General features: G+C 43.3%; 1 protein-coding gene across 1 annotated transcript in view; it reads left to right on the plus strand.

Annotated features, from left to right (window-relative positions):
- DCP1A (decapping mRNA 1A) overlaps nt 1–7,135 on the plus strand; it is a 59,067-nt gene extending 51,932 nt beyond the window's left edge. The window contains exons 8-9 of the mRNA XM_080675939.1: nt 2,657–2,875; nt 3,363–7,135. Coding sequence (XP_080532065.1) covers nt 2,657–2,875; nt 3,363–3,443 — 300 coding nt within the window. The 3' untranslated portion in view covers nt 3,444–7,135. The remainder of the gene's footprint in view (nt 1–2,656; nt 2,876–3,362) is intronic.
- Nucleotides 7,136–12,613: the final 5,478 nt, after the last annotated feature.

Raw genomic sequence — 12,613 nt, forward strand, 5'->3', positions numbered from 1 at the left:
AAAACTGAAACCTGTGACTTTTGTAAGAGCTGGGACAGCCCAAGCATGTTGTTGCTATTGAGTCTGCAGAGGTGCAAGGTCCTGGCAGCACACCTCTGGATAAGGCGCTTTAAACTTTGGAAAGGTGGCACTAAACGGCCTTTATCCAGAGTCACGCTTACACATGCGAAGTCTTGTCCTCATTCACTGGGAGAGAAAGAACTTCTAGTTGTAGAGCACACACATTAGAACTCAATGAAGCCCCGGGCCCTAAAATTCAATACTGCCAGGTAATTGAGAACGTACACATACATACACTGCCCTTGAAAGGAGGCATTCAGGATTGATGGCTGCACTCCCATAGCAACAGGAAGAGTGGCAGCAAACACATTTAGGGCACAAATGTTACGTAGGACACGCTCCTTCCTCCTCATGCTGCAGAGAACCCCAAGAGAACTGGCCCAAAGTGACAATTTAATAAGTTCAAAACCTGGGATGCTTTATGGCACCCTAGTGTGTATGCACAAGGTAGACACTGAATGAGGACTGAAGGAGTTGGGAGTTGAACAAAGCTTGGGATAATTTGAGTGGTCCTGAGTCAAATGAGGGCTTCTGGAACTATCAGGCAAAAACAAAAAGCCCTAAAATGGCCTGGCCAGTGTCGCTCAGTGGTTGAGCATCAATCCATGAACCGGGAGGTCATGGTTCGATCCCTGATCAGGGCATAGGCTGGGTTGTGGGCTTGACCCTCAAAGGGTCCCGGGTTCCATTCCAGTCAAGGGCACATACCTTGGTTGCAGGCTCCTCCCTGACTTGGGCTCTGGTTGGGGCTCTTGCAGGAAACAACCAATCGATGTGTTTCCCTCACATTGATGTTTCTGCCTTTCCCTCTCTCTTCCACTCTCTCTGAAAAATCAATGGAAAAATATCCTTGGGTGAGGATTAACAACAACAACAAAATTCTGGGTGTGAAGTAAAGCACTGTACTTGACTGAAAAGTTCATAGCTTTCAAGCTAGACTTGTAGATACCCCCTCGTAGGCCAGGCTCCTCTGCTACCCAAGACAGTTCATTTCTGTGGCCTCTGTAGACTCGAGTCATCACTGTGTGGATGTCTTCCCTGACTGTACACAGGCAGGGTCAGCCACAGGGTAGACATTTGCTCAGTGTTTGTGAATGGGTGGGTGAGTGCTCAGAGCACAGCAGCCTGCTTCTCTGAGTAGGAAATATGCTTTGCCCAGGAAGAGCTGTGATGTCCCAGTTAGCAAAGAGCAGTGTCTCTACCCGCCACAGTGCTCTCCTTGGCCTCCCATTGCTCTGACAACAAAGCCTCCCAGGCCTGTATGCTCTGTCTTGTTTATCCTCCCCTGCCCCATTTTTTTTTTAAATATATGTTATTGATTTTTTACAGAGAGGAAGGGAGAGGAAGAGAGAGTTAGAAACATCGATGAGAGAGAAACATCAATCAGCTGCCTCCTGCACACCCCCTACCGGGGATGTGCCTGCAACCAAAGTACATGCCCTTGACCAGAATCGAACCTGGGACCCTTGAGTCCGCAGGCCAACGCTCTATCCATTGAGCCAAACTAGTTAGGGCTCCCCTGCCCCATTTTTAAAAATTGCCCCCACCCTCGATTACCTGCCAACCTTGAAAATGCACACTTTTTTTTTTTTTTTAATTTCTAAAATTTTACATTCCCATTTGCCTTTGAGCCTTTTCACCTCTCCTCAAGTCTCAGGTTTTACACTAAAGCCAGCTTCTGACTGGTCTTGCCAACCAGTCTTTTCTGTAGCTTGTCCTGCTACATGGTGGTTGGTGGGAGCTCTCAGCCTGGCGCTGCACCAAAAAAAAAAAAAAACAAGCTAAATGGCTCAGACACCAAAATTATACCCACAAAACTGTGACAGACTCTGCTATTTGTACATGAGGAGGGTGACAGACAGAAATGTAGATCTCTGTTGATTATAGCAAATATGAGAATTATTAAAACTGATTATTCTTGTCTTAGTGTGTTCTGATGGTTAGCCATTACTAGCCTAGAAGCACATCTAAATGGGGAAGGAGGTAGATGTTAATTTTATTTTTAAGAAATTCTATCTTTGATACCAGCAGTAGTATAGTAGATATATTGAACACTACAAAAGAAACAAATGCTGTGTAACTGGATTTTTTAATTATTTTCTTATTGAAATAAATATTACATATACTAAAATGCAGATTTTTATGAGTTTTGACAAATGTCTATCCCTTGAGTAACCTCACCCAATCACAATATGTAACATTTCCATCATCCCATAACGTTTTCTCGTGTCCTCTTTCAGTCATTTCCTTGCCCCCCCCCAAAAAAATTTACATTTTAATTTATCATGGGATTGTTCTTACTGTGTGTACATGCCATGCTGGTTATTCATCATATTCCCCTTTAGTGATCAGACTTGGCTTCTCATAACAACTCTACAGAATTCTTAACACATAAATGGGCTCTTCATCCTTTAGCTGACACGTTTCCTAACCAGACATAAATGCTTCTACTGAATGCTTATCTGAACTCCAAATAGTTAGCATTGGACTCTGCTCCAGTCTCCTTCTGCTTATCGGGTTATCAGGTGTTGCTTACTTTGAGCCTGGCTGCTGGCTTCTGCACTTTGATTCAGAAATGACCATTGTTCCCCTGCAGGCTGTAGGTCCTCCAGTGGGTACTGCAACAACCGCTGTAGTGTCTTCAGTGCTGCTGTCCCCGAGTGTTTTCCAGCAGACAGTGACCAGGGCCACAGACCTGGAGAGGAAAGCAAGCTCCCCTTCGCCTCTGACTGTTGGAACGTCGGAAAATCAGAGGAAGCCTTCCATCATTCTCAGCAAGTCTCAGCTCCAGGATACATTAATACATCTAATAAAGGTATGTAGTCTTTGAATTTTCATTCTTTAATTTAAAAAAAAATTACAAGTTGTTAGAAATTAGGTCAGTAAGTTAATTCAGGACTAGATGGGAGTAATGTTATTCTCTTCCTGAGCTTATAGGTGGAAAAATATCTGAGTGAATTCCAAATTATTAATCATGGTTGTTTCTGGATGGTAAGATTCTTTGGGTAACTAGTTATATAAATCATTTATACAGCTTTTTCCTAAGCTGTTACCAAGGATGTGAGTTCTGCCCTGGCTGGTGTGGCTCAATTGGTTGAGCATCATATCATGCACCAAGAGACTGCTACCTGGTCAAGGCACATGCCCAGGTTGCCGGCTTGGTCCCTAGTAGGGGGTATGTAGGAAGCAGCCGATTGTTTCTCTTCCTCTCCCTTCCTTTCTCTAAAAATCAATACAAACATATTTTTTTAAAAATAAGACATGAGCTCTGATGTGGTAACTGACATTACCATCTCTTCCAGAATGACTCCGGCTTCCTCAGTACACTTCATGAAGTCTACTTGCAGGTTCTGACCAAGAACAAGGACAACCACAACCTATGACTGGAGCAGAAACCAGCCTGAAAACAGAATGTCAACCTCAGAAACATATAGGCCTCACCAAGAGAACTTCTGAACAGAACATTGAGTTTCTAGAATCCTGAAATTGAGCCTATGAGAAAGAGACTCATTCCTTAAGAATGTTTTCCAAGTGACGTTCTCGGTGATAATGGAGGTTTCACTGTGAAGCATCACCAGCAGACCTTTGTTTTGACAAAAAAAAAGACCATTGTGTTAAGTTGTGTGGGTGTTTTCATCAGCTGTAAGCACCTGTGTGAAATAAGGAGTCTGAGTTTCAACTGCTTTCGCTTTCGAGGTCTTAGGGAGGAGGGTCCCCAGCCTTGCTGCAGTCAGAGTTCAGCCCAGCCCATATCCTGCCCTCTCTTTCACCCCAGGAACGTGAGCATTAGGCTGAGAGTCAAGTTTGAGCAGTGCAGGAGTAAGCTCTGTGCAATGTCGCTTCCAGTTGTAAGGATCAGAATTTAAATGGGCAAGTTAAGACTGGTTTGTTCAAGTGAAGTATATTTTATGTGAGTGCTCCATTTGGGCCTTTAAAGTTCTGAAAATTGTGTTTTGTTTTTAAGGGTCCTTAGTGCTGACATGCAGCAGGTTTGTTCCCATATGGTGGCGTGAGAGCAGGCACATCACACCTCTGAAGCAAAGGCTGAGGCTGGTAAAGCTCAAATTCTATCAGAAATCTTCACTTTAAGTTAAACTCTCGAGTGGTTTTGAAAACGTTACATTTGTGTGTGAAGCATAGCCTTATTTTCCTTTTCTGTGTAAACACAGAAGTCTTTGTTGATTGTTTTCCTCAACACTTTGACAAAGGACCAGTGGACCAATCTGACAAAGCCATTCTGGTTCCATTCCTCGAGTCTACTGAGAATAATTTTGAAGCTATGCAGAAAAGGGAGCTGTTATTCACACTGCCCTTACCTTATTGTAGTATATGGAGTTCAAGCAAAGCGACTTTAAAACTTTACCAATGTATTCAGGCTGTGAGTACTTCTGCAGCCAAAGTGTGAAAATATGTAAAGATGCTTTGTTATGCTGCTATTAATCTGCCATGATTCATATTTATTCTTTTATGGCATGTAATGGTGATTAGTAATATTTTAATGTAGATTTTGGTTTATTTCAGCAATAGTAATTTTAAGATATTCTTTGAATGAAAGTGTCTTTGTTTCTATGATACAGGTCATTTTGTAGTATTTAACCAATTAAGATGCACTGCTTACTTTTCTGAGCACTATTTAATGATTGGGTAAAAACCCAAGTGGCTCAACCAGCTAGCATAAAGATTAGCTGTGAATAATGCTGACAGATGTGATGGTTCCTCGGGAACAATCAGTTAAGCTTTAATGGTAACTCAGTCATAAGTCCATGGATTTTGTTTCTAGTTGAGATTTTAGAAAATTGCCTGTGAATTACATACTTGTTTTAGTTTGGTCTTAGTTTTTTAGCATAAAAAATGCTTTGTTTGATTGGCTTTATTCATCTAAACATGCTTCTCTGGCAACTTTTCTGCTTCTCAATTTAGTGTCTTTTATTGTGTCTACCTAGTTATTTGTGAATTGTGCAAAAGTCAGGAAACCTTATAAGTTCTCATACTCAATTAGGAATAGTTTGTTTTCAAAGGTAGTGTGTATATTCAGCAACCAAAAATAATTGCTGGTGTATAAGAGGGAAAGGGAGAGTTACAGTAAGGTACAGAGAGTTACTGACACCAGGAGACTGTCCACGGAGCCACACAGCTATTCTCAGAAAATAGTTGCACCAGTAGGTTCGATCACACACGAGAGTAATCTCAGTGAGCTTTGGTAAGCAGAAGAATCAAGGGATTCTTGTTATAATTAATAGACATTTGAATTGACATGGTGATTTGAGTATGTATTATATTAGAGAGTTAAGAGAGAATATCCTAAGAGGGTCTATAATCAAATCTGTTAATTTTCACCCTTTAATCTAAAGGAATAAATATGATAGATAGAAAAGAGAATCTGTAATAAGGTTTCCTTAATGTGAAAGTAAATTTTAAGTGCCCAAGTCATGGAGATTTGAAAAGGTGATGCCTGTTTCAACTCCCAAATTTAAATATTCAAAGCATGTATTTAAAGTTCAGAAGCCAGAACTTCACCATTATGATTACCTGGAAGTTTGGGCCAGAATGAGTTCCTAAGAAAGTCGGGCCAAGCCTGGATAGTTGCAGTTGGATGATCCTGGCCCAGAAGTCCGTTCAGTTGCCTTATTCCTTTCAGGCTCACTGTCCAGACCTCATGCTAGCTTGGGTTGCATGTTTACATTGCTACCGTGTCTTTTCTGGAACCTTAGTTGAATCATAATGGACACCAAAACAGAGAGGCTTCTTGCCAGGTTTTGCAGGGGGGTGACCGCTCTTCTGTTGTAGTTAATGTGCTGTTTTTGAATGGACTCCCACACCTCCCAGACGACCTTATTCCTTTAGGCAGAAGCGCCTCCTCACTGTGCATCTCCTGAGATTTGTAAGGTGTGACTTTGAATCCTATGTTTTCAAATGACTGTCGGTGTCAGGAGAAGCATTCGTGCTGTCTGCATGTGAGTGTCCACAGCTTTCCTTCTGAGGCTTTGGGTCACCGTCAGTGGTGTTTTAAGAGCCTAAGGTGACCTGAGTTCTCCTCTGCCTGAGGATGCGCAGGCTTTGTGTTGGCTATGTCTGAGCCAATTTTGCATGTCAAGCATTTGTTCTTTTTCCACCTATGTTTTCCTGTAAAAGTTGTAAACCCCATCAAATCCTCTAGTTAAATATTTTTAAACAATGCAGCTTTATTACTCTCCTCCCCAAAGAATGTAGTTTGAAATTTTCTCATTTTGGTAGTAGAGGCCATAACTGCCATTGTATTACTAATAATGCAACATGAAATTGAAGGTGCCTAACTGCTTAAAGAAATAAAATCAGCCATCATACTGTAACTCTGGGCAAATGCAGAAACATGGAGGAATGAGAGGTGGTGCAGACACGCGTGGGCCCAGTCCGCGTGAGTGAAGACAAGGAACCACAGGGACATGTGTCCTGCATTCTTACTGCACATTCGCTGTTAAGCATGTGTTTCTCTCTTACCTGTCTTTGGTTTTCTTTGCTTGTGTTCAAAGTACCTTGCGCCCTGTGTTTTCAGGTGTCTAAAATGTTAAGATCTGCACCAAGTAAAGCAACTAATACTGGGCTTTTGAAAGCTGTGTCCCTGCGTGTGCTGGGGCCTCAAGGAGCCTGTTTTTCAGCAAGAGAGATGTGTGCAATGTTTCACTTGGTTTTATATTTGATTTGATATCTTCATTAAATGCTGAGATGCAATATCGTTCACTTAGAGTGGGGAAGATGCAAGATTGTGCTTCCCTTTTATCTGTGTGATTCTATGTTCTAAATGGTTTTTATTCTGTACCACCGCTTTGGCCACGTGGCTCTCGTGACTTTCAGTGTCCCAGAGTCCCAGCTCCCCCGAAACATGGGGAGGAGGAGCTCTGGAATTACAGCGAGATTTTTGTTCCATGAGCGCAATACTGCATCATTAACATTTTTAATGGTAAGAATTTTATACCATCTGTGTATGTTTGCAAATATTAAGTTATTACATGTTTTCAAATGAGCATTTTTCATCCTAAATTTTATATGTTTGCAAATATATTTTTTTAATAAAAGTTCGAAACCAAGTTTTACCACCTAATAAATTTGAGTTGTGTTTTTATTTAATTTATAGAAATAGATTCTTTGGAATGAGTTGCTCCACTTTGCCAGAGCCTAATACTGGTGAAGTGGGGTGGGGCGAGAGAACAAAACTGACAAAACCTTTGTCTACCTGCTTCCACCCTGTTCCAGCCGGCTGGATCGCAGGCCACATGATTCCCAGGTCAGAAGCCTTTAATGAGTGGACTTCCAAAGAATTTCATCTCCTCCTATAAGGTTTCCCCAGATGGAGGATACAGTTCTAATCATAACCAGAAACACAGTTTATAAGAAACTTTACTGTCTGAGTCATTTCCCAAAGTCATTGTTTCATGTGTATTGAGCTGTCAATGTGTGCCAGGCGTTTAGGAAGGTAAGGAAAGAAAGGGAGTGAGGCAAGTAAAATGTGATCATTGTGGGAAATGAAAGTTTATCCCTAACTGGTTTGGCTCAGTGGATAGAGCATCGGCCTGCGGACTGAAAGGTCCCAGGTTCGATTCCGGTCAAGGGCATGTAACTTGGTTGCGGGCACATCCCCAGTAGGGGGTGTGCAGGAGGCAGCTGATCGATGTTTCTCTCTCATCAATGTTTCTAACTCTCTATCCCTCTCCCTTCCTCTCTGTAAAATATCAATAAAATATATTAAAAAAAAAAAAAAGAAGAAGAAAAAAATAAAAACACACCAGTCATCACTAATGTTGCATGCTTATTCAACAGGTAAGGATTGCTGTCTCATTATTTTCTTTTGATTTTTTGGGTGGTTGGTTTTTGTTTTTGTTATTTTTCACATTATTTTCTTGATCTGCTCAATAACCCATTTTAGGGAGAAAGAAGTTGAAGGTGAGAGTGATTGAGGTGTATGCCAAAGATGGGTAAAGGACCTGAAGCCAAGCAAACCAGAGAGCTGGTCTAGAATTCCTTTCTTTTTTAAAAAAAAAAAAATATTTTTTTATTGATTTCAGAGAGGAAGGGAAAGGGAAAGAGAGATAGAAACATTGGTGAGGATCTGAACCAAGATGGCAGCATAGGTAAACACCTAAACGGCTGCCTCGCACAACAATTTCAAAACTACAACTAAAAGACAAAACATCTATCACCCAGAACCACGGGAAAGCTGGCTCAGTGGAAGTTCTACAACTAGAAGGAAAGAGAAAAGAGCATTGAGACGTGCACAAGCGCTGAAAAGCTGAGGTACGGAGGCGCGCGAACCGGGCTGGTGGTGGGCGACTGGGTGCACTGCTTTTTTCAACCCGAAGGGAGACAAGCTCCCGATTACTCTGAACTCCAGTTTCTGGGGAGACACTGGGGACCCAAACTCCTACTAGGAGAAGCTGGACTGTCTGCCATCGGGTCAGAAAGTGAGGGTGGCTTTCTTGCAGAGGTGCGCGCAGCAATCATTGTTTACAGCGCTGGGGCATGGGACGCGGGGACTTGGAAACGCGGAAATGCAGAGACGGCTGACTGGCAGCCATCGCTGTTTGCCACGCCCTAGCCTAGTGACTCCCTGAGACCCCACCCCGCACAATCTACAGACCCACCCAAGCTCCATGCAGTGGCTTTTGCATATAAATGGTCTGCCCTATCGCAGCTTAACCTAACAAACTGCAGCTCTGGTCAGACAGCTCCAAAACCTCCAAACCCCAAGCAAAGAGGAGAAAACTGTAGTTCTCGCTGTAGCTCCTGCTGGGTGGCCTCAGACAGTAGCTGACATGCACCCCATTGGAGATCCAGAAGCTAGTGTATCTAGTGGTCAGTGTGAGACGACACCAGATTTCAACTACTCACATCCATAAGTGACACATTAAAGAGGCAAACTCAGTGAGCACCAAAGCCCCACTGAAGCAAGTCCTGCCCCTTAAGCGTGTCTCCAGCACAGCAGTTCTTCCATTATAGACACAGCGGGTCCTCACAGCCAATTGGCCTGGAGGTCAGTTCCTCCCAGTGTACCAACAGCAATCAGGCTTAACTACAACAAGACTGTGCACTAAGCTCACAAAGGGGTGCACCAAGAGTGTCCACCTCAGGTGATAGGCTGAACCACTGCTCACCTACCACAGAAAACCACTCCATCAACACAGGGAAGCAACAAAATGTGGAGACAAAGAAACATGTCACAAATGAAAGAAATGGAGGAAAGCAAACTACTGGACATAGAGTTCAAAACCACATTTATAAGGTTACTCAAGAATCTTCTAAAAACCGCCGAGAAACTTGATGAGACCTCCGAGGAGCTTGGTGAGACCTTCAAGGACCTTAATGAGAATGCCAAAAAAATGGAAAAGGACCAGTCAGAAATTAAGCATACACTGTCTGAAATAAAGAATATACAGAAATTCAACTGTAGATCAAAGGACCCCAAGAATCAAACCAAAGATCTGAAATATGAGGAAACAAAAAACACCCAACCAGAAAAACAAAAAGAAAAAAGAATCCAAAAAGTTGAAGATAGTTTAAGGAGCCTCTGGGACAACTTTAAGCATACCAACATCCGAATTTTTGGGGTGCCAGAAGAAGAGAGAGAGGAAAATATTGAAAACCTATTAGAAGAAATAATGACAGAAAACTTTCCCTACCTGGTGAAAGAAATAGACTTACAAGTCCAGGAAGCGTAGAGAACCCCAAACAAAAGGAATCCAAAGAGGACCACACCAAGACACGTCATAATTAAAATGCCAAGAGCAAAAGACAAAGAGAGAACCTTGAAAGCAGCAAGAGAAAAACAGTTAGTTACCTACAAGGGAGTACCCATACGACTGTCAGCTGATTTCTCAACAGAAACTATGCAGGCCAGAAGGGTGTGGCAAGAAATATTCAAAGTGATAAACAGCAAGAACCTACAACCAAGATTACCCAGCAAAGCTATCATTCAGAATTGAAGGGCAGATAAAGAGCTTCACAGACAAGAAAAAGCTAAAGGAGTTCATCACCACCAAACCAGTATTTAGGAAGGGAGAGGGATAGAGAGTTAGAAACATCGATGAGAGACATCGATCAGCTGCCTCCTGCACACTCCCCACTGGAGATGTGCCCACAACCAAGGTATATGCCCTTGACCGGAATCAAACCTGGGACCCTTCAGTCCTCAGGCCGACGCTCTATCCACTGAACCAAACCAGTTAGGGCCCAAACCAGTATTATATGAAATGCTGAAGGGTATTCTTTCAGAAGAGGAAGAAGAAGAAAAAGGTAAACACAAAAATTACGAACAACAAAATGACAGCAAATACATACTTACTAACAACTGAATCTAAAAATCAAGCGAATAGCCCTAACCGGTTTGGCTAGTGGATAGAGTGTCGGCCTGCAGACTCAAGGGTCCCAGGTTCGATTCCGGTCAAGGGCATGTACCTTGGTTGCAGGCACATACCAGTAGGGAGTGTGCAGGAGGCAGCTGATCGATGTTTCTCTCATCGATGTTTCTAACTCTCTGTCCTTCTCCCCTGCTCTCTGTAAAAAATCAATAAAATATATTTAAAAAATAATAATAAAAAAATAAAAATCAAGCGAATAAAAAATCTGATGAACAGAATGGACTGACGAATATAATAGAATCAGGGACATAGAAAGGGAGTGGACTGACAATTCTCAGGGGGAAGGGGATGTGAGGGGTGTGGGAAGAGATTGGACAAAAATCTTACACCTATGGAGAAAAACCAAGATGGCGGCATAGGTAAACACCTAAACTGCTGCCTCGCACAACAATTTCAAAACTACAACTAAAAGACAGAACGGACACCATCCAGAACCACAGGAAAGCAGGCTGAGTGAAAATTCTACAACTAGAAGGAAGGAGAAAAGCTCACAGAGAATTGGAGGTACGGCAAAGGGGCTTTGTGCACGCAGAGAGGAAGGGCGGCTGAGAGCTTGGCTGACTTCCTCTGGCGGAAGGGGGAAGGAAGCCTCGGACCGCGAGCTGGGAAAGGCAGAAGTCTGAAGGCGCACACGGGCCAGTGCGCACAAAGGCTGCGGAGGTAGCCATAGGCTTTCCCTAGTGAAAGGGAGTCAGAGGATCCTGACTGAGCCCCAGTTCTGACTGCAGTGAACCCCGGTTCCAGGCGAGCCCCTGGGGACCCACGCTCTTGTAGGGGGAGTCTGGACTCTCGGGCGGAGACTCAGGAGCCGGGGAAGGCGGAGGACTGAAAGTGCGCACACGCGCCGCGCCGGTGCGCACAAAGGCTGCGGGGATTGCCACAGGCTTTCCCTAGTGGAGGGGAGTCAGAGGATTCTGACTGCACCGAGCCCCAGTTCTGACTGCAGTGAACCCCAGTTCCAGGCGAGCCCCTGGGGACCCACGCTCTTGTGGGGGGAGTCTGGACTCTCAGGCGGAGACTCGAGCTGGGGAAGGCGGAGGACTGAAAGCGCACATGCGCGCAGGGGCGGGGCTGACAGGAAGCCAAGACTGAGACTCCACCCCATCCAAGCTGAGCACAGAGGCTATTGCAATTTGGCAAGTCTAATCCTATAAGGCTGTCTCCAGCACCGAACTTCTCCCAGCATAGACACAGCTGATCCTTACAGCCAACTGGCCCGGAGGTCAATTCTTCCCAGTGATACCAACAACAATAAAGACTTAATTACAACAAGGCTGTACACACAGTCCACAAAGGGGTGCACCAAGAGTGTCCACCTCAGGTTAACTGGGGAAGCAGACCCACTGGGCCATATTGGAAACCTAGCACAAATATCTACCTTACCAACTCAGGGATTCAGTGAAAATGCGGGGTCAAAGAATCAGATCACAAACGAAAGAAATGGAGGAAAACAAACGACTGGATATAGAATTCAAAACCACCGTTATAAGACTTTTTAAGAATATCCTAGAAAAGGCCGATAAATATAACGAGACCCTCGAAGATATGAAAAAGGACCAACTAGAAATTAAACATACACTGACTGAAATAAAAAATATTATACAGAGACCCAAAAACAGAATAGAGGAACACAAGAATCAAGTCAAAGAATTGAAATACAAAGAAGCAAAAAACACTCAACTGAAAAAGCAAAAAGCAAAAAAAAAAATCCAAAAAGTTGAAGATAATGTAAGAAGACTCTGGGACAACTTCAAGCGTACCAACATCAGAATTATGGGGGTGCCAGAAGAAGAGAGAGAGCAAGATACTGAAAACCTATTTGAAGAAATAATGACCGAAAACTTCCCCCACCTGATGAAAGAAATAGACTTACAAGTCCAGGAAGCCCACAGAACCCCAAACAAAAGGAATCCAAAGAGGACCACACCAAGACACATCATAATTAAAATGCCAAGAGCAAAAGACAAAGAGAGAATATTAAAAGCAGCAAGAGAAAAACAGTTAATTACCTACAAGGGAGCACCCATACGACTGTCAGCTGACTTCTCAACAGAAACTATGCAGGCCAGACGGGAGTGGCAAGAAATTTTCAATGTGATGAATAGCAAGAACCTACAACCAAGATTACTCTACCCAGCAAAGCTATCATTCAGAATTGAAGGGCA

This window comes from Plecotus auritus (assembly GCF_963455305.1).
Source record: "Plecotus auritus genome assembly, chromosome: 6".
In the NCBI taxonomy this organism is placed as follows: domain Eukaryota; kingdom Metazoa; phylum Chordata; class Mammalia; order Chiroptera; family Vespertilionidae; genus Plecotus; species Plecotus auritus.